The following is an 18,577-nucleotide window of genomic DNA, read 5'->3' as shown; positions in this document are numbered from 1 at the left end:
GGGTGTGTGTGACCATGGCAGGGGCAGTTTTTTTCTGCCCCCTGGATGAGGGGACCTCCTAAACACAGTCAAAATCAGGAACTATTTTCAAGTTCAAATCTATCCCATTCCCTCCCTAGCAGAGGATCATTGTTGTGATGTCCAATCTGCTTGCAGATCCTCTTTGAAATGTTACTGTTTAAAACACAAAAAAACATGGAGAACATGATGGAAAGATGTGTCATGATGATTAGGGTTTATTTCGGGCAAAGCAATTTTGCTAAAGCAACTAAAAATTTAAAGGGAAAGAAAGCCCCCATAGACAAAACCACAAAGGGATTGGAGGGGAAAACTGAATATTCAGCAAAATTATTGTGCCTCCTTTGAAAGAAATAGTAGTTTTCATTCCAATCCACCCTCTTTCTATATTGATTTAAACACCCGAAATGTCCTTAGGACAGCGGGTGCAATCTCAGATCTCTTTGTTTTGCCCTGCCTGCAGAGGCTGAAATTGATAAAACTTTCTTTAAATATCTTGTATATTTCATGAAGGCTATTCCAGTTGTCCTTCATTAACCCCTGCATTTCCCTTCCTCTCCTCCTCCCCCTACACCCCTGGCTCCCTCCCTGGCTGTGGTTTTAGCCTTGGTTACTTACTCCTTGGCAGACCCAGCCCAGCAGCACCTGCTGGCTCTCTGCAGGCAGCAGCCCACAGGGGCCGGTTGCTGGGGTCGCTGCTGGTCGGTGGCATGCTGCAGCTGCATTGTTTGTGACACATTCATACACACACATACAGTATGGATGTGTATGTATGAATGTGTGTGTCACAAACAATGCAGCTGCAGCCTGCTGCCGACTGCCCTGACCTCAGCAACCGGCCCCTACTACTGTATTTTAGTAGTATTGGAGATCCCCTCATCCAGGGAGCAGAAAAGAACTGCCTCTGCCATGGTCACACACAGCTTCCCCCTCTCCCCCCCAACAACTGGAAGTGAAATTAACAAAGATGCCAGAAACCTCTCTTAACCGTGGGGGCTGAACCATCAGGGAACAACGGAGTTTAAACTGTTCTTATGCAGGAGGCAGTCTCCCTGCTGCAAAGCTAAAGGGAAGCCTCTGCAACAGCTGCTGAGTGCCAGGCAGGGAGAAAGCACAGAGCCTAGCATCGGCAGCCTGGCTGGAGGAGGAGGAGGGAAGACAGAGAAAAATGTGAATGAGTTTTCACTTTTTCAGGCTTATTCCAATAGTAAAGTTTTATTACAGACAGTACTGGAAGTATCTATGTCATGCAATGGGAGGGATCCATGAAGTACGTAGGAGAGGTGGGTGGGTTACTTGCAATTGGACCATATGGGTAAGAAATGTAAATTACTTTCACCCCTGCCCAAACCCCAGGGTTCCCAGCAGCCTCTGCAGCTGGTAGCTCCGGGGTTAATTTAAAGGGCCTGGCTCCTAGCTTCAGCCGAATCCCTGAGCCCTTTAAATCCTGATTTAAAAGTCCCAGGATTTAAAGCCCCCACCTCTTCCGGTTGAGGCCCCTCCCCCTCCGCAGGACTCTGGAGTTCCGGTAAGTCCTTTAAGTTACTTTCACCCCTGATTTTAGTGCACATGTGCTCTGTCTTAACCTGCAATGGAAGATGAGAGGGTTTCTGGCTGTATTGGAATGAAGGCAGATAAAAGGTCTAAGAAATAAACATTTTGTTTTCATCCAAAACAATTGGAGTAACAGAGAACAAAGTCTGAGAAAGAGATATACAATGCAGGAGAAGGACTGCTTCTAACCAGTGTTTTTTCCATAAGGCGCCAGCTGGTCTTTCAAGAAATGTCTGATTAAAATAGCTATTGTAGTGCTGAGTAAACATATCTGTAGCAGGCATAAATTAAAAAGACTGACAAGTTATTGTGGAAGCCCATTAAAACAAGGACATGGTGTTAGCCTAACCAAAAAACATTATTCTATTAGAAGTAGAGTTGCCAGGCATCTGGTTTTCAACCGGAATGCCCAGGTGAAAAGGGACCCTGGCGGCACCGGGCAGCACTGCCAACCATACTGTTAAAAGTCCAGTCAGCAGAAGCCCAGGGCTAAGGCAGGCTCCCTGCCTGTCCTAGCTCTGCATGGCTCCAGGAAGCAGCTGCCAAGTCCCTGAGGTCCCTAGGCGCATGGGCGGCCAGGGAGGCTCTAGGCGCTGCCGTCGCCTCAAGTGCTGGCTCCACAGGGCCCATTGGCTGGGAACTGCGACTTATGGAGCTGTGGGGGTAGCGTCTGCGGGCGTGAGGGCGGCATGTGGAGGCTCCCTGGCCACCCATGTGCCTAGGGGCTGCAGGGACCCTGCACCCCAACCCCCTACCCCAGCCCAGGGCCCCCTCCTGCACCTCAACCCTCTCATCCCCAGCCTTACCCTAGCGCCTTCACCCCCCCTTCCGCACCCCAACTCTCTGCCCCAGCCCAGTTAAAGTGGGTGAGATTGGGGGAAAAGTGAGCGACAGAAGGGGGGAATGGAGCGAGCAGGGACGAGGCCTCAGAGAAGGGGTGGGGCAGGGGTGTTTGGTGCCATTAGAAAGTTGGCAACCCTAATAAGGAGACATACTAATTGGTTTATCTCCAACTCATTTATTCCCATTGTACACTTTGGCAATTACTGGATTAGTTCTCCAGTGACATAGATTTTTAACATCTGGATTGTGAGGATATTTTGCTGTTTATAAATATGCTCAGATAGCTTCTCCAACATGAATGCTATTGCAGCAGCTGCTAGAGAGAATCTCATTTTATTCTCTGCTCTAATAGTCTGGTAGTATAGAAGAAGTCTAGGTAGTTCTACTTGAGCAAAAATGCTCAGTTGACTTTCCGGCACTTAATATCAACTATATGACAGAGTACGCTAATACGTATTAGAGACTGTCACAATGTTTTCTATCCCTGCACGTTGGATAGTCATGCAAGTTTTCTTCAGGTATTGTAAATAACTGATGAAGGGGTGGAGAGGAAGGAGGGAGAAAAATGTGTGTCTATTCAGAATAGATTTAAAAGCAACAGAAGGAGAAATTGCTTCTTACTCCTAAATTCTTGATTCTGCCTCTTAAGTAGGCAGAGGTTATTTATCGACATACATGTGGCCTGTATAAAAACAGCGTTGAAAATTGTATAAGCTTGACACATGGTATTCGAGTGCCTTAGACAATTAATTTAGATCCACAACTTCCCTGTGAAGCAGGGAAGTACTGCTGAATGCTCACTGTTACATTCAGCTCCAGTTCCCACTGAGGTCAATGGCATAATTCTGAGGCCTAAATGGGATCCAGATAAGGTACTAAGAAGTTGTCCTGGCTGGCTCCTCACTCATCTCCATTAACCTCTTTTTCATCACAGTTCTGCAGCAATTTTGGTGGCACATTTATTGTGATGAAGACCATCATACCCCACCACAACTTTTAACTGATTTAAAAAAAAAAAAAACACCTGGATAGAGGCACAGTTCCCTTGACTGGTTACAAGTTATACAGTTGATGTGGTTCCCCACAACTGATTTTCTGCCAACAGCTATGTTTGTGTCTCCACAGCTACCAAGCTGCTTAACGGTGTATCAGTGTATTCTGGTAATATCTGGACAGCTACCCCATAGTGACTAAGCAAGCGACAGAGCAATGGCTCTCGACCTTTCCAGACTACTGTACCCTTTTCAAGAGTCTCATTTGTCTTGTGTACTCCCATGTTTAGACTCACTTAAAAAGGACTTGCTCACAAAAATCAGATATAAATACACAAGTGTCACAGCATACCGTTACTAAAAAGACTGCTAAAAATAAGAAAGCTAGCATATAATCATAAAATAAATCAATATAAATATTGTACTTCTATATACTATACCAGTGGTTCTCAACCTCTTTGCAATGTATTACTTGGGCCGCAGGTTGAGAACCATAGCATGCTCTCGCCCCACCCTCCCCAACTCAAGTGCCTCACACCCGGAGACCCCTCCACAGAGTGGGTCCAGGAGCGGAGGACTGAGTGGGGGGCTGCCGGCAGGGCAGCTCCTAGACCCTCACCCGCCACAGCTGTGTGCTAATTGGGCTGCATGTGGCCAGCAGGTTGAGAACCGCTGTACTATATGCTGAAATGTAGCAGTATAAACAAGTCATAGCCTGTATGAAAAATTTTAGTTTGTACTGACTTCCTTAGTCCTTTTTATGTAGCTAGTTGTAAAACCAGGCAAATATCTAAATGAGTTGATGTACCTACCCCTGGAATACCTCTGCATACAGCCAGGGATACATGTACCCCTGGCTAAAAACCACTGGGAGAGAGGACATACACAAAAACCAGAAGCAGTAGCATATGAGGCAATGTGCTCTAGTCTGTCCTACCACACAGACAGCAGAGACAAAAGAGGATCAGCCAGACTGGTTGCTAAATATATAGTTAGGAAGTCTTGCCCATGTCATAATGCACTGAACTAGTTACTGGAAGACAATCATATGACAATTTAGGCCTCTAGCAGGACCAAAACACTGACCTGCCGAAGTTACTAAACAAGAATTAACCAGGTGGTGTCGAGACACCAGCCATGTGTAGAGACAGCCATGCCGACAACGGGTTATGAACTCAGTTAAGAGTTCTAGCATGGACAGAAGTGCCTACAGAAGACTCAGCTCCAACCACTGGGATCAACTGCATTTTTCAAATCAGTTTCCTCCCCCCGCCCCCACACCTGCCCTAAATCTCCACTAGTATTTCAATTGAGATGAACAACAATAAAAAAATAGAAGTCAGTTAATAATAAAACCTGGAAACTATGGCTTAATTCCTTCAAGCTCATTCTTTGACTCTTGTATATTCACAATACTCAGAAAGTACATTCACCTGTTTCATTCTTGCAGCAGCTCTGTTTGAAAACAGAACAGACCTGTCTTTCTGGTAGCAGGCTGGGCAAACCTTTACAGCTTTTGTATAGGAGTCTTCTGCTCCCCCATATTCTGAAGATTGAAGAGGAAAAAAAAAAATCATTCATTTCATTTGCCAGACGAATTAGTGAGACCCACATAGCTTAAACTCTCTGGAAACATATTCCTCAATATTTAAAGCAACATCAGTTTTATACCAAAAGCAAGACTCATCCCTGGTCTACACTACGAGTTTAGGTTGAATTTAGCAGCGTTTCATCGATTTAACCCTGCACCGGTCCACACGACGAAGCCGTTTTTTCAACTTAAAGAGCTCTTAAAATTTCTGTACTCCTCCCCCGATGAGGAGATTAGCGTTGAAATCGACTTTGCCGGGTCAAACTGGGGTAGTGTGGAGTAGTGCAGTCGCACTTTGACGGTATTGGCCTCTGGGAGCTATCCCAGAGTGCTCCATTGTGACCACTCTGGACAGCACTCTCAGCTAAGATGAACTGGCCAGGTAGACAGGAAAAGGCCTGCGAACTTTTGAATCTCATTTCCTGTTTGGCCAGCGTGGCAATCTGCAGGTGAGTGCAGATCTCATCAGCAGAGGTGACCATGATTGCAGAGTTCCAGAATCGCAAAAGAGCTCCAGCATGGACCAAATGGGAGGTATGGGATCTGATCACTGTATGGGCAGACAAATCCATGCTATCAGAACTCCGTTCCAAAAGACAAAATGCCCAAACATTTGAAAAATATCTCCAAGGGCATGAAGGATAGAAGCTATAACAGGGAACTGCAGCAGTGCCGAGGGAGTGTTGACTGATGACATGGCTTACAAGGTTGGCTTACAGGGAATTAAAATCAACAAAAGGGGGTGGGTTTGCATCAAGGAGAAACACACACAACTATCACACAGAATGGCCCCCTCAAGGACAGAACTCAAAACCCTGGGTTTAGCAGGCCAATGCTCAAACCACTGAGCTATCCCGCCCCACACTATTCCAGGCAGGACTGAGTCTCCATTAAACTTTTCAAGGTGCCACCGACAGACCTCACCGAAACAACTGTCGCTAATTTCATGGAGAGAGAGACGGGGGAGCAAATGAATACAAAACAAATCTGGTCTCTTTCTTGTTTTGATCCACTCCATCTCACTTATACATCTTAGGCTGGCAGCAGACGGTGCAGTACGATTGCTAGCCATCCTCGTCTCCTGGCTGTTCGCCAGAAGACAGTGCAGTATGACTGCAGGCAGGACTGAATCTTCAGGAGATGAAACTTAAAAAGAGAATGACCTGGAGTCACTCCCATTTATGTCCAGGCGCCCCGACAGACCTCACCGAGGTCTGCCAGGAGCACCCATGTCTGCCCAGGCACCCCGACCGACCTCACCGAGGTCGGCTAAAAGAGCACCCAGAAAACGACGGCGGCTACCAATCATAATGCACTGTCTGCTGCCAAAAGGCAATGAGCTTCTGCTGTGTAGCAATGCAGTCCCACGTCTGCCAGCAACCAGGAGATGTACGGTGAGCTGAGTGGGCTCCATGCTTACCGTTGTATGGAGTCTGCACGGGTAACCCAGGGAAAAAAGGCGAGAAATGATTGTTTGCCGTTGGTTTCACCGGGGGAGCAGGGTAGGGAGGATGATGACATGTACCCAGAACCATCCACGACAATGTTTTTGACCCACCAGGCATTGGGATTTCAACCCAGAATTCCAGTGGGCGGCGGAGACTGGGGGAACTGTGGGATAGCTACCCACAGTGCAACGCTCTGGAAGTCGATGCTAGCCTCGGTACTGTGGATGCACTCCGCTGAGTTAATGATCTTAAGTGGGGACACACACAATCGACTGTATAAAATTAATTTCCATAAATTCAACCTGATTTCGTAGTATAGACATCCAGTCAGCTGCTCTCAGAAAAAGTGCCCTGCTGAATTAGCATACATCCCAACGACAATAGTTTTGTCATTTTAAACCAGCACCTCTATTAGGATACTAGCTATGTTAAAATGCTAAGACCTGGACCCAGCACTACAGTCTCCAGACTTGAGCCACTGCTGTGCAGATCTTAATTCATATGCCTCACTTCCAAACTTTGCACTTTCTTTGAAGTTAAAAACTGCAGCAAAGTCTCAAAATAAAAACAAATGTTTTTCTTTAGTTGAAGCCAGGCCATCACTGATCTGAAAAATCATGACATGACATCAGTACCTCCTCTCAGAACCTAGGGAGGAATCCTGACATGATGAGAGATGCTAAATCTCTTTAAAGAACAGTTTTTCCTCTAGATCCTGCCTTGAAGATACACCCATATCCAAGCTTAATACAGCAAAGGGCAAGCGAAGGAAGGAGATACTCGTTATTAATCACTGTCAGATTTTCAAAAAGTAAAGGACACAGCAGGTTGATTTTCCCCCCCATCCTGTGTATTCCAGCAATAAGTTTTCCTTACACATTATATCAAAGTTTCAAATCATCCATTACAGAAAGCTCTCTCTAGTGAGCCGTCTTGGAAGCAAACCACCATCTAATTGTTGGAAAGCATCCATTTCTGTGGGATCATTACTCTAAGTAGTATATTAATGATACTTTTTAGCACTTGGTCTCTAGCATTTATTGTTGTCGATTAGATCCTCCTCTTCCCCTTTGGTTGCTGATGGTTTTGTGGGAGGGGAAAAGAGACCCAAGGGTGACGGAAAATATATCTATCTGTCTTAAGGTTTGCCACAGTATCTAATTGCTGATCTAAGTATTAACTATTTTCAGAATTTATTATGTTGAAAGAACATTAACCCACCTCCTTTCTTGAACTGCTCGTTTCCTTTCTCCTTTAACTTTGTGCTCTCCTTTCTTCTTTTCTGCAAGAGAACAGAGAATTTCAGTGTCTGGCAGGATTTAACTGAAATGAACAAGTAGGTCAGCTACAGTTCTGCATTACTATGAAAGAAAATCTGAATGAAAAGTAACCAGGAGAATGCTAGCTACAAAGGTGTCTGTAAACAGTTAATTTACTATTATACATATTGGATGTATCATCACACTGGATAGGGGCATAAAGGGCTCCAATTTATAAATATATAAAAGGGATGTTTAAAAAAACTATTTTTTTTTTTTAAATGTTTGCATTTTGGCATTTACTGTTTGCTTCTTTTGGGACAATAGTATCTTTCCAGTGCCATTCAAACTGGCTACATAAGATCAGTCTAGTCAGTGAAGTTCTGCAAGTTATTATTTGAGACATCCTGTCCAAGAAGTTTATAATCAGCTGGCTGTGAACCCTGATGAGGAGGCTCTAATATTGATGGGATGCAAAAAGTACTTCCAATGCAGCAGAGACGGACTAGTCCACACGTGACATTGTCGTCTTTGAATAGATTTATTATACAGAAGGATTGGTTAACAGAACATTCTTTTTTCTCCAGCGAAATTAATGTAGATGTCAGGCACTACAAGCAGCTAGAGGCTGAAAAACGGGTCACTGGCACAAATAAATGGGCTTACTAAGGGAAGAAATACACATTTTCTCCTTGCTGTATCTCTTAGCATTGCTCACAGATGACTAAACAACCACCCATCAAACCCAAAGGCTGGGAGAAGGTTCCATTAGATAGTGAAAATTGCAGGGGTGTGTTTTCAACCACAGATATCTTAACAGCACTGCTGGCATAACTGATGTTGGCATGAATGCCTTTAGCTAACACTGCAAATACAGAAGGCTGTCATCAAGCCATCTCCAAATGATCACTAAGGAATACTTGGCACACAAATATAGCTCATAGAAATAAGAACAAAATGTCACAGGGTAAGAGTACAAGAGACCTGAGATTCAAGAGACAAAGTGCAGCTCCTTATTTTTGTGGCGAGTGATCATTTTGACCATTGATTTCTCACTCATGTGTGCGCGCGCACAGAGTGTTCAAATTTAAAGCTTATAAATTATAGCTCATTGAGCGATTAAAAAGCCAACACTGGGGAAAGGAGCAGTTTCCTTCTCTGCAGATTGTGTAAATCAAGGATTAATGCAATTATCAATATTACACAGAATATCTCCTTGGAAACAGCTAAATATAGTAGTTTGTGTGGAAAGCTGCATTGTTTCACAGTTGTGACAAGAAGCAGAATTAAACCCAATACAAAGAGAAGGGTTCTTTCTACTGTCTGTTTTGCCCTGGGAAAATAGTTCTCCCAACCAGACACACCACAATGATAATCCAGAAACCACAATAGTTTTCACAGAGCAGACTTCAGGGAACACCATCCAATTTTCACATCACAAATAAGTTCACACTCAATGATCTTGTTCTGATCCTTTGGATACATGCTCCCATACCACAAAAAAAAAAAAAACTCCAAGCCACAACTCATCCACTCGTCATTGGATGAAATGTGCTCCACAGCGTGCTACTCTACCATTTACAAACCTCACGAATGGTGAGATACTATAGGCATTGGATTATTAGCAAACAACTCTATTGTCTTTCAAAGGTCCATAATGGAGAAAAGCCAGTTATACATAAGGCCTTATGCAGCACTCCAGCATGAAGGGAAAGAGAACATTTGGGCACTTAAATAAAGTGAGTAAGTTGGTGCACATAAGTGTATAAATGCCTTTTCTACATTCAGGGGTTGGCTGGCCTATTTAGACAGCTACATTTGAAGGCTGAGCCCAGTCTTAAGGGAATGCTAATGGAACAGCAGCACCTGCAAGGTCACTTCCTGACGTATGGATGTTGCATAGAAGGGAAATGTATATTCTCTACTGGTACATGCTTCTTGAGGAGAAAAAAAACAAAACAAAAACAAATAGATTTGACAACAGTGAACAAAATATTCAGGTACCAGTATGTAACAAGCCAGCAGTGTTTGCCTCTAAACCTCACTGTTCGGAGGCGATGACCCTGCTGGAAAACATGAAGCTGTAAGCTTCCTGCTTTTTACACTGTACTTCCAGCTCAGATGAGTAATAACTGCAAAGCGACTGGGGTCATCACTCCACTGTGCTTATATCAGAACTGTTTTGTGACCCACCAATTTTACTTCCATTATAAGTGGAAAAAATTGTAAGTGACTTGTCCTTGGGACAAATTTTGCAGAATGTCACCCCACTGCCTTATTTTCAGAGTGAGATTTAAGTAGCTGCAGGGCAGATTGCCCGCTCTTCAATCAGTGACAGAAGTGGGTCAGAATGGACTTTCAGAATGCTCTGTTGGGAAGGGGGAAGGGTGAGAGAAATTAATCTTGACACCTTGTTTTCCCTTAGGCATTGTTAATATGTTCACTGAATCAAGTATAACTGTTCTGACTTACACTTCATTATATGGTGCTATTCATAAGAGAAATCCAAAGGTCCATTTTCTGCAGTGTAAAAGCCTAGAAAGAGGGAAGTTATGTGCCAGAATAATAATACACCAGTGTCAGGACTTTGCTTTTTGGATGCATGAACTGACTGAAATTTTAAAGAAAAAGCCTAGTGAAAATATTAAGGAATTAGAATCACGGGTTAAATCGGTCTGGCAATCAGCAAGTCAGACTGATGATTAAAGACTAACCCAGAGTAATGGGGGAAAAAAGTCATCTTGGCCTCCTGACAATAGGGTATAAGCCCAAGAGAAAAACCATCACGTACAATCATATGAACTCAGCTACTTTGCAAAGAAAAAAAAAATCAAAAGTTAAAAGTGAAGGCAAAGTAAGCTCGTTTGCTATTGAAAGAAAACAACTTAAGCTTCTTTACTCCTCTTTATTCTGCAAGTGATCAGCTTTATAAAAATGCATGAGAAGCTAAATCCCTACATTCATCCTTCAGCTGTCACAGTTAAACAGACACCTGCACTGCTAGCCTACAATACTCCCCATTCAGCAACACTCCTCCCTCACCCCCACAAACTCCTCTGGCTTTCTCTTATAGATTTTATTTGATGGATTGATTTAGCCTTAATGGTGTACTTTACTTGGATCCATTTTTGCCAAAGGCTCTTCCTCTTCTTCTCTGAGGCTATTTGTACAATGTGAAAATGCATCTCTGGGTCTTACACACTCTCTGGTAAGGTCACTTAGGCCTGGTCTACACTACACGTTTAAACCGATTTAACGCTGTACCCGTCCACACTACGAGGCCCTTTATATCGATAAAGGGCTCTTTAAATCGGTTTCTATACTCCTCCCCGACGAGAGGAATAGCGCTAGAATCGGTATTACCATATCGGATTAGGGTTAGTGTGGCCACAAATCGACGGTATTGGCCTCCAGGCGATATCCCACAGTGCACCACTGTGACCGCTCTGGACAGCAATCTCAACTTGGATGCAGTGGCCAGGTAAACAGGAAAAGCCCCGCGAAATTTTGATTTTCATTTCCTGTTTGCCCAGCGTGGAGCTCTGATCAGCATGGGTGTCAATGCAGTCCCAAATCCAAAAAGAGCTTCAGCATGGACCGTACGGGAGATACTGGATCTGATCGCTGTATGGGGAGACAAATCTGTTCTATCAAAGCTCCGTTACAGAAGACGAAATGGCAAAGCGTTTGAAAAAAAAAAATCTACAGGCTACACAGTGCTGCGTGACAAACATAACGGGAAGCCAGAGACTCAAATGGACGCTCGTGGAGGGAGAGAGGGGGTACTGAGGACTCCAGCTATCCCACAGTCCCAGCAGTCTCCGAAAAGTATTTGCATTCTTGGCTGAGCTCCCAATGCCTGTAGGTTCAAACACATTGTCCGGCGCGGTTCAGGGAATAGCCTGTCAATTTACTCCCACCCCCACGTGAAAGAAAAGGGAAAAATGGTTTCTTGACTTCTTTCAATGTCATCCTATGTCTACTGAATGCTGCTGGTAGACACGATGCTGCAGCAGTGAAGAGCAGTATCCACTCCTCTCCCCTGCCCGGTGGCAGACTATGCAGTAGGACTGGCAGCCGTCCTTGTTATCAACCCGTGAGTGCTCCTGACTGGCTTCAGGTGAGGCTGGCCGGGGGCCCCTGGGTGGAAGCAACGGGTGGGGTTGTTGCAGGGGCACCCCCCCGTGAATGGCATGTAGCTCATCATTTCTGCGGGATCTGACACGGAGCAGCTGTGCTCTCTGATACATTGGTTCTCTAGTACACTTGCCCCATATTCTAGGCAGGACTGACTATTTTTAGAAACTGTAAAGGAGGGATTGACTCGGGGGGTCATTCCCAGTTTTGCCTTTGCGCCCCTGGCCAATCTCAGCAGGGGCACCCATGATAGCAGCAGACAGTACAGAAGGACAGATAACTGTCATCTCATTGCCAATTTACACCGGCAGCAGACGGTACAGAACAACTGATAACCGTCTCTGCTATCATGCAAAAGCAAATGAATGCTGCTGTGTAGCGCTGGAGTATTGCCTCTGTCCGCGGCATCCAGTACACATACGGTGACTGTAAAAAAAAAAAGAAGCTGAACGGGCTCCATGGTTGCCATGCTATGGCGTCTGCCAGGGCAATCCAGGGAAAAAGGGCGCAAAATGATTGTCCGCTGTTGCTTTCCCAGAGGAAGGAATGACTGATGACATTTACCCAGAACCACCCGCAACAATGATTTTTGCCCCATCAGCCACTGGGCTCTCAACCCAGAATTCTAAGGGGCAGGGGAGACTGCGGGAACTATGAGATAGCTATGGAATAGCTACCTACAGTGCAACACTCCGGAAATAGACATTAGCCTTGGACCATGGACGCACACCGCCTAATTAATGTGCTTAGTGTGGCCACGTGCACTCGACTTTATACAATCTGTTTTATAAAACCGGAATAATCCCGTAGTGTAGACGTACCCTAAGTAGCAACTGCTTACACTGAATGAGGTTCTATCATCAAAGGGTGCATAACAAAGTCACTTATGTCGTTAAGGAAACAAATTTCTCAGCCTCAAATTCCATTTCCTGATTGTAAATCAGCATTCAGCAGTTGTCTGCTTCCTCCTGCAGTCTTATAAAGTCATTGCTACATCATGAATCCAAGCATCTGAGTTTCACCTTAAGAGTATGGTACTCAGGTCAATCCCAAGACTTACTGCAGTTATCAGCAATAAGAATTGTTACGCTGACAACTCTGGAGGCATGTTCCCTCTGTTTATTAACAGAACAGATACATTAAGTATCTTCTGACAGCCCTATCACTGGTCATCTCCTGGATGTGCTGCTCACAATTCAAGCATGAGAGGATGAGCTCCGTCTCCATCATGCCCATTAAATCCTTGGCTTCTCTGTTGACAGAGACAATCGGAGTGCCAGTTAGTGTGAAATGCAGGGGTGATGAAGCAAAATCACAGAGCTGTAAAGTAGATTTTCAAATGGGAGCACAGTAGCCACTTCACATCAGCATACAAGAGTTATAGACGAAGTTTCTTACTTTTGTGTGCAGGTAGAAACTGTACTTTCCAGAGAAGTGAAAAAAAAACTGAAAAGTAAGACTAAATAAGTCAGCTAGGAATGCTGAAAAAACAACAACAACAACAACAACAAAGTATGACAGTAGCCTGATATGGGCTGTATTGTAATGACTTAGCACTGACAAAATAGTATTAATACAATTTATATTTCTTCCACACTTAAGGGTAGATTTTCTAAGGCACAAATGGCAGTTAGGCACCTAAATTAGAAAACCCAGCCCTGTGCCAAGATCAGCTCTCTGGAGAAATAGCAGCACAGGTGCTCTCAAATAAACAAAGTGACAAGTGGGTTTCTTTGTCTAGCTATAGGGCAAGTCTATTTGAGTTGTGGACTTCTGTGATCAATATTTTCCCCATTTGACCAAAGCAACAGCATATTTTGTAATACTTCTGTCCAAAAACTGCACTCGACCCAAGGTTTAAGATTCTGAAGTGCCTTCCAAAATCTGAGAGGGATGAGGTGTGGAACATGCTTTCAGATGTCTTAAAAAAAGCTAACACCTCGATGTGGAAACTACAGACCCTGAACCACCAAAAAAGGAAAATCAACTTTCTGCTGTTGACATCTGACTCAGATAATGAAACTGAACATGTGTTGGTCCACACTGCTTTGGATTTTTATTGAGCAGAACCCATCATTAGCATGGACGCATGTCCCCTAGAATGGTGGTTGAAGCATAAAGGGGCACGTAAATATCTTGTGACATTGGCTACAACAATGAGAACAGGCGTTCTCATAGCACTTTCAGGTGACATTTTAAACAAGAAGTGGGCAGCATTAATCTTCTGCAAATGTAAACAAACTTGTTTGTCTGAGCGAGTGGCTGAATAAGAAGTAGGACTGAGTGGACTTGCTGGCTCTAAAATTTTACATTGTTTTGCTTTTGAATGCAGTTTTTTTGGTACATAATTCTACATTTAAGTTCAACTTTCATGATCGAGATTGAACTACAGTACTTGTATGAGGTGAATTGAAAAATACTATTTCTTTTGTTTTAATACAGTGCAAATCCTTCTAATAAAATATAAATATGAAGTGAGCACTGTACACTTTGTATTCTGTTTGTAATTGAAATCAACATATTTGAAAACATAGAAAACATTCAAAATATTTAAATAAATGCTATTCTATTAACAGTGCGATTATAGCAATACATTTTTTAATCACTTGACAGCCCTAATAAAAATGTACCACCACTGCCTAGATCTTGCACTTCTCACAAGTAGATCTCAAAGTGTTTTACAAAAAAGACAGGTATTGTCATCCGCATTTTACAAATTGGAAAACTGATGGAAGACTCGTGCAAAGTCATCCAGCAGGCCAGTGGCAGAGGTGGGAAACAGAATCCAGGTCTACTGAGTCTCATTACAGTGTTCTATCCACCAGAGAGGTCTCCCTGCCCCAAGAAGCTCATGTAGTGACACACGTACAACATGAAGGCAAATTAAGAATAAGGGGATTTATTACATTTTGCCATATTTTGATTATATCAGTAAAATGTCACCAAAAAATGAACTAACACCGACTTGGCTGCTCACTCAGCTCTGTGTTCAGTTCCCCTCAACTATACGTATTTCTCCCTATCATTTTCCACTTACTATACATATTTCTCCCTATCATTTTCCACTTACTATAATAAACAAAGATTCTAGCAAGACCATTCCCTCGCCCCACCACCAGTTTTTTTGGGGGGCACACATTGGTATTCAATTTAGTTCTGAAATGAAGATAGGGCCAGGCATAGATCAAAACCTGTGGTGCCAAATAAGAAAGAAACAGCTTGCTGCTAAAAATTTTATATATATATATTCCATTAAAAAACCCTCCAATATTTATCTGTAGGATCAACTTTGAATGTTGTCTAGATTATGATGTGGATGCTGTTATACAACATAGTACTAATGTACATCCTTCCCTCGCAGTTTCACACAACTCCACGCCTTCCTGTTGCATGCCAAACTATCTCATTCTCCTCCTTCAAACCCCTTCTCAAACTTTACTTTTGGTTTTCTGTTCCACCCTACATATTTCTTTTCTCCACTCTTGTACCCGATCACTTACATTGATCTCTCTCCATGAAAAAAAAGTTACACAGCCTCCTTCCCCTGTGAAATAATGCTCTCTCAACAGCAATAGTCCCTTCTATTGTCGTCTGTTGTGCCTCCTCATTGAGCAACTCTGACATTAACCATGATCTGTTATTCAGCATGTTAACTGTAATTTAGATTGTAAACAAACTTTGGACAAAGAACAGCGTCTTCTTACATCTGTAAGAATGCTGCATATACCTAGAAAGTTGTAAAAATAAGTCTGCTGAAGGAGCCTTTTCACACAAGTTAAAATGAATCAGAATCATGCCCTTCTCAAGTTTTAAATAGCGGATTACTGTACAGAAAAACTGAGACATTGCTGAGAAGCTCTATTAAAATTAGTTTCTGAACTGGACAGTCTAATCAGATTTGAAAAGCATAAATCAGTACTTTGAGGACATTTGAGCTATTTTACAGTAGGCCTATGAATCCATCAAATTCTGGAATCGTGAAACCAGGCTACCTAATAAGCTAACAGAAAGAAAGGCTATATGTCCTAACACATCAAAACCAGAGAACCAGAGTGCTCATAAAGCAATTTTATAAGATTTGGAACCCGGATTTTTATTTTTTTCAGTCTTACTTTTTTCGCTGTTTGGAAAAATGGACTCATGAAATTATTAAAATATATTAAGTAACCTGACACCTAAATCCTTTTAAAATATTTAAAAAAACTCTTACAGCAGCATCATTTTTAGCAAAAATCTCATCACATTACTGAAGTGAAGATTGTTAGTTGAACCCTAACTTTTAAAAACAAAGATTTTTCAAGTTAATATTAATAGAAGTGTATTCACTGGATTATTTATTTTTAAATTAAAAATTGCCCAGACGAAAAAGCTATTCAATCTGCTGCTGTATGGTACTAGGTACTATTTCCATTGTCCAAGCTGAATAAAGTGCACGTAAGCAAGCAGCATAAATGGTGTAGAGTGTCGTTGTCATCCCCACCCCCCAACCTAATTTTAATAATTTGAAGGGATACAGTCAATTTTTAAATCTAACTGACAACTTGCTTTAGGAAATTTGCTAGAAGGTACTAAAACTGTCCTGAATCCCTATGCCACATTTTAGTTTTATAACCACGCTTTATTTCGCATTGTGCTTTTCTCCACCCTATCGCTGATCAGGACGTAACTGTCTAAACAGGGGAAAACAGTGAAAGTGCTGTCAAATGAACAAAGTAAAATGAAAAACAAAACAAAAACCCCAGAACAGATTCCCCCTCTCCCGCCTGCAGTCTTTCACTTAGAATTATCTAAAGTTGTTACTTATACCAAAAGTAGGTAAAAAATGCACACAAGACATCTGATGGGGGGGAGACGGGGCAAGGCAGGGAGAAGAGAAGAGGAGGGGGGAGTTTGACATCATTCCTTTAGAGTATTCTTAGTAATCCAAATTTAAAAAAGAAGTTAAGTGAATTTAAACTTGCTAGTTTCTTTTAAAAAGTTTAGTAGCATTAAAAGGTAGTGTCCATAAACTTCACTGGATTAAATGTATTTAAAAAAAATTCAAAAAGAGCAAATATATTTAAAATAGATATTAACAAGTTAAACAATTCTAATGTAATCTCAATAAAAAGTTACCTGTTTTTCTTCCTCTGGCATATTTTTTTCCAGTTCTAATAAGTATTCTTCATCTAATTCGGTCTGCTTCCCTGCAGGATCCTCTCTGTTGTCTCTCTCCTGTTCCATTCCTGGTTCCTTTACCTCAAAGGAGTCATTACAGTCATGAAAACATTCGTCAGCTGCTCTAGGCTCTTGGGCAGAGGAATGAGGATCTCCCCGGTCCAGGCTTCGTGGATGATGTGCATCTTTGGAACCAGCTGTCAAAGGACCAGTGCTCTCCGATGACTTCTGATCAGAAAGCTTTAAGCCACGGAGCAATTCTTCTGGTGGACTGGATTTTTCAGTCTCTTCCATCCTGGGATCTCTTGAAGGGTTAAGCTTTTGAAAATAAGGGAGAAATAATAATCCTCAGCACTTACAGTACACAGCACTTTCAGTCACAAGATTTCAAAGTACTTCATATACTTTATAGTTTACCCTCACATTGCCAATCTCTGAGGTAAACAGTTATCCCATTTTACAGACAAGGAACTGAAGCACAGTATTTAAGTGACTTTCACTTGTTCAACTCAATCTTGTGAGCACTTACACATGTGAACAACTTTACTCACAGGAGTGCTCACCACTGGATTCTATATGACTACTCCCACAGGTAAAGCGTTGACAGAGTGGGCCCTAGCTCATCGCTGCATTGCAACAACTCCCTTGAACATGCAGGAGTCACTCACCCCTCCTCTCTCACAGCATCACCATCTCCCTGGACGCCTGCCAAGCCCCTAGTCTAGACAGCATCGCCACATACGGCTCCACCGAAGCCAGGTTTCCCCACCCATTCTCCCGTGCCATTTTACACAGCATCCCTCACCCAGTCTCGCTTCTCTATCTTCCCCATCATACGGTCCCAGAGACCCACTGGTCCAAAAGCCCCACACTTATCTTCCTCCTCAAAACCCCAGGCACCACCAGGTCAGGATTCCTCCCACTAGCCCACCCCGAGCCCGAGGTACCCCCAGCTCAGCATTCCCCCACATGCTATCCCCCAAACACCCCCAGATCAGCATACCGCCCACTTCGCCCCCTCAGTACCTCCAGGTTCACTCGCCCCCCCTCGACTCACCCCAGCTCAGCATCCCCCTCACTCGCCCCAAGCCTAGGTCTCCCCGCCCCAAGAGAGCATCCCCAGAGACCCTGGGTGAGAGACACGGCCGGAGCCCCGCCCCACACCTTAGGAAGGGAGCGGGATACCCATCCCCATCAGACTTCAGCCAGCACCCCCTTCGCTTCAACTCCTGCTGGCGACTGGCGACTGCCGTCCCCTTTGATTTCTCACCTTCCGTTAATCCGTCACTTCCTGCCTCTCCCAGCCAATAGAAGCTCAAAGCGCGGGGCTTGCTGGGAATTGGAGTCTTGTGATGACCTATGAGGTAACAATAACTTCCGGTAAGGGGCGGAATCTGTAAACATGGCTGGAGTAAGAGGGAGGGGCCCGTGCTGTCTTGAGGAGGGAGCAAGATGAGGGACTAGGGGTCCTTTACGTCAGTTTCGACGTTCCCGTTGATGACAAGATATGGGATGGCGACTGAGACTGTCCGTACAGAATGTTTCGGGGCGCCATCTTGGATTAGGACAGGGAGCGGC

General features: G+C 43.5%; 1 protein-coding gene across 1 annotated transcript in view; it reads right to left on the bottom strand.

The window, feature by feature from the left end:
• Positions 1–18,241, bottom strand: part of TTC1 (tetratricopeptide repeat domain 1) — a 45,779-nt gene extending 27,538 nt beyond the window's left edge. The window contains exons 1-4 of the mRNA XM_050962811.1: positions 18,164–18,241; positions 16,958–17,317; positions 7,668–7,728; positions 4,841–4,953 (exon numbers count right to left, since the gene is read on the bottom strand). Of these exons, the coding sequence (XP_050818768.1) occupies positions 4,841–4,953; positions 7,668–7,728; positions 16,958–17,293 (510 nt within the window). The 5' untranslated portion in view covers positions 17,294–17,317; positions 18,164–18,241. The remainder of the gene's footprint in view (positions 1–4,840; positions 4,954–7,667; positions 7,729–16,957; positions 17,318–18,163) is intronic.
• Positions 18,242–18,577: the final 336 nt, after the last annotated feature.

Source organism: Gopherus flavomarginatus, chromosome 7 (assembly GCF_025201925.1).
Source record: "Gopherus flavomarginatus isolate rGopFla2 chromosome 7, rGopFla2.mat.asm, whole genome shotgun sequence".
NCBI classification, from domain to species: Eukaryota; Metazoa; Chordata; order Testudines; family Testudinidae; genus Gopherus; species Gopherus flavomarginatus.
Note: the sequence above shows the minus strand (reverse complement) of the source record. Positions and strands in the feature narration are given on the sequence as shown.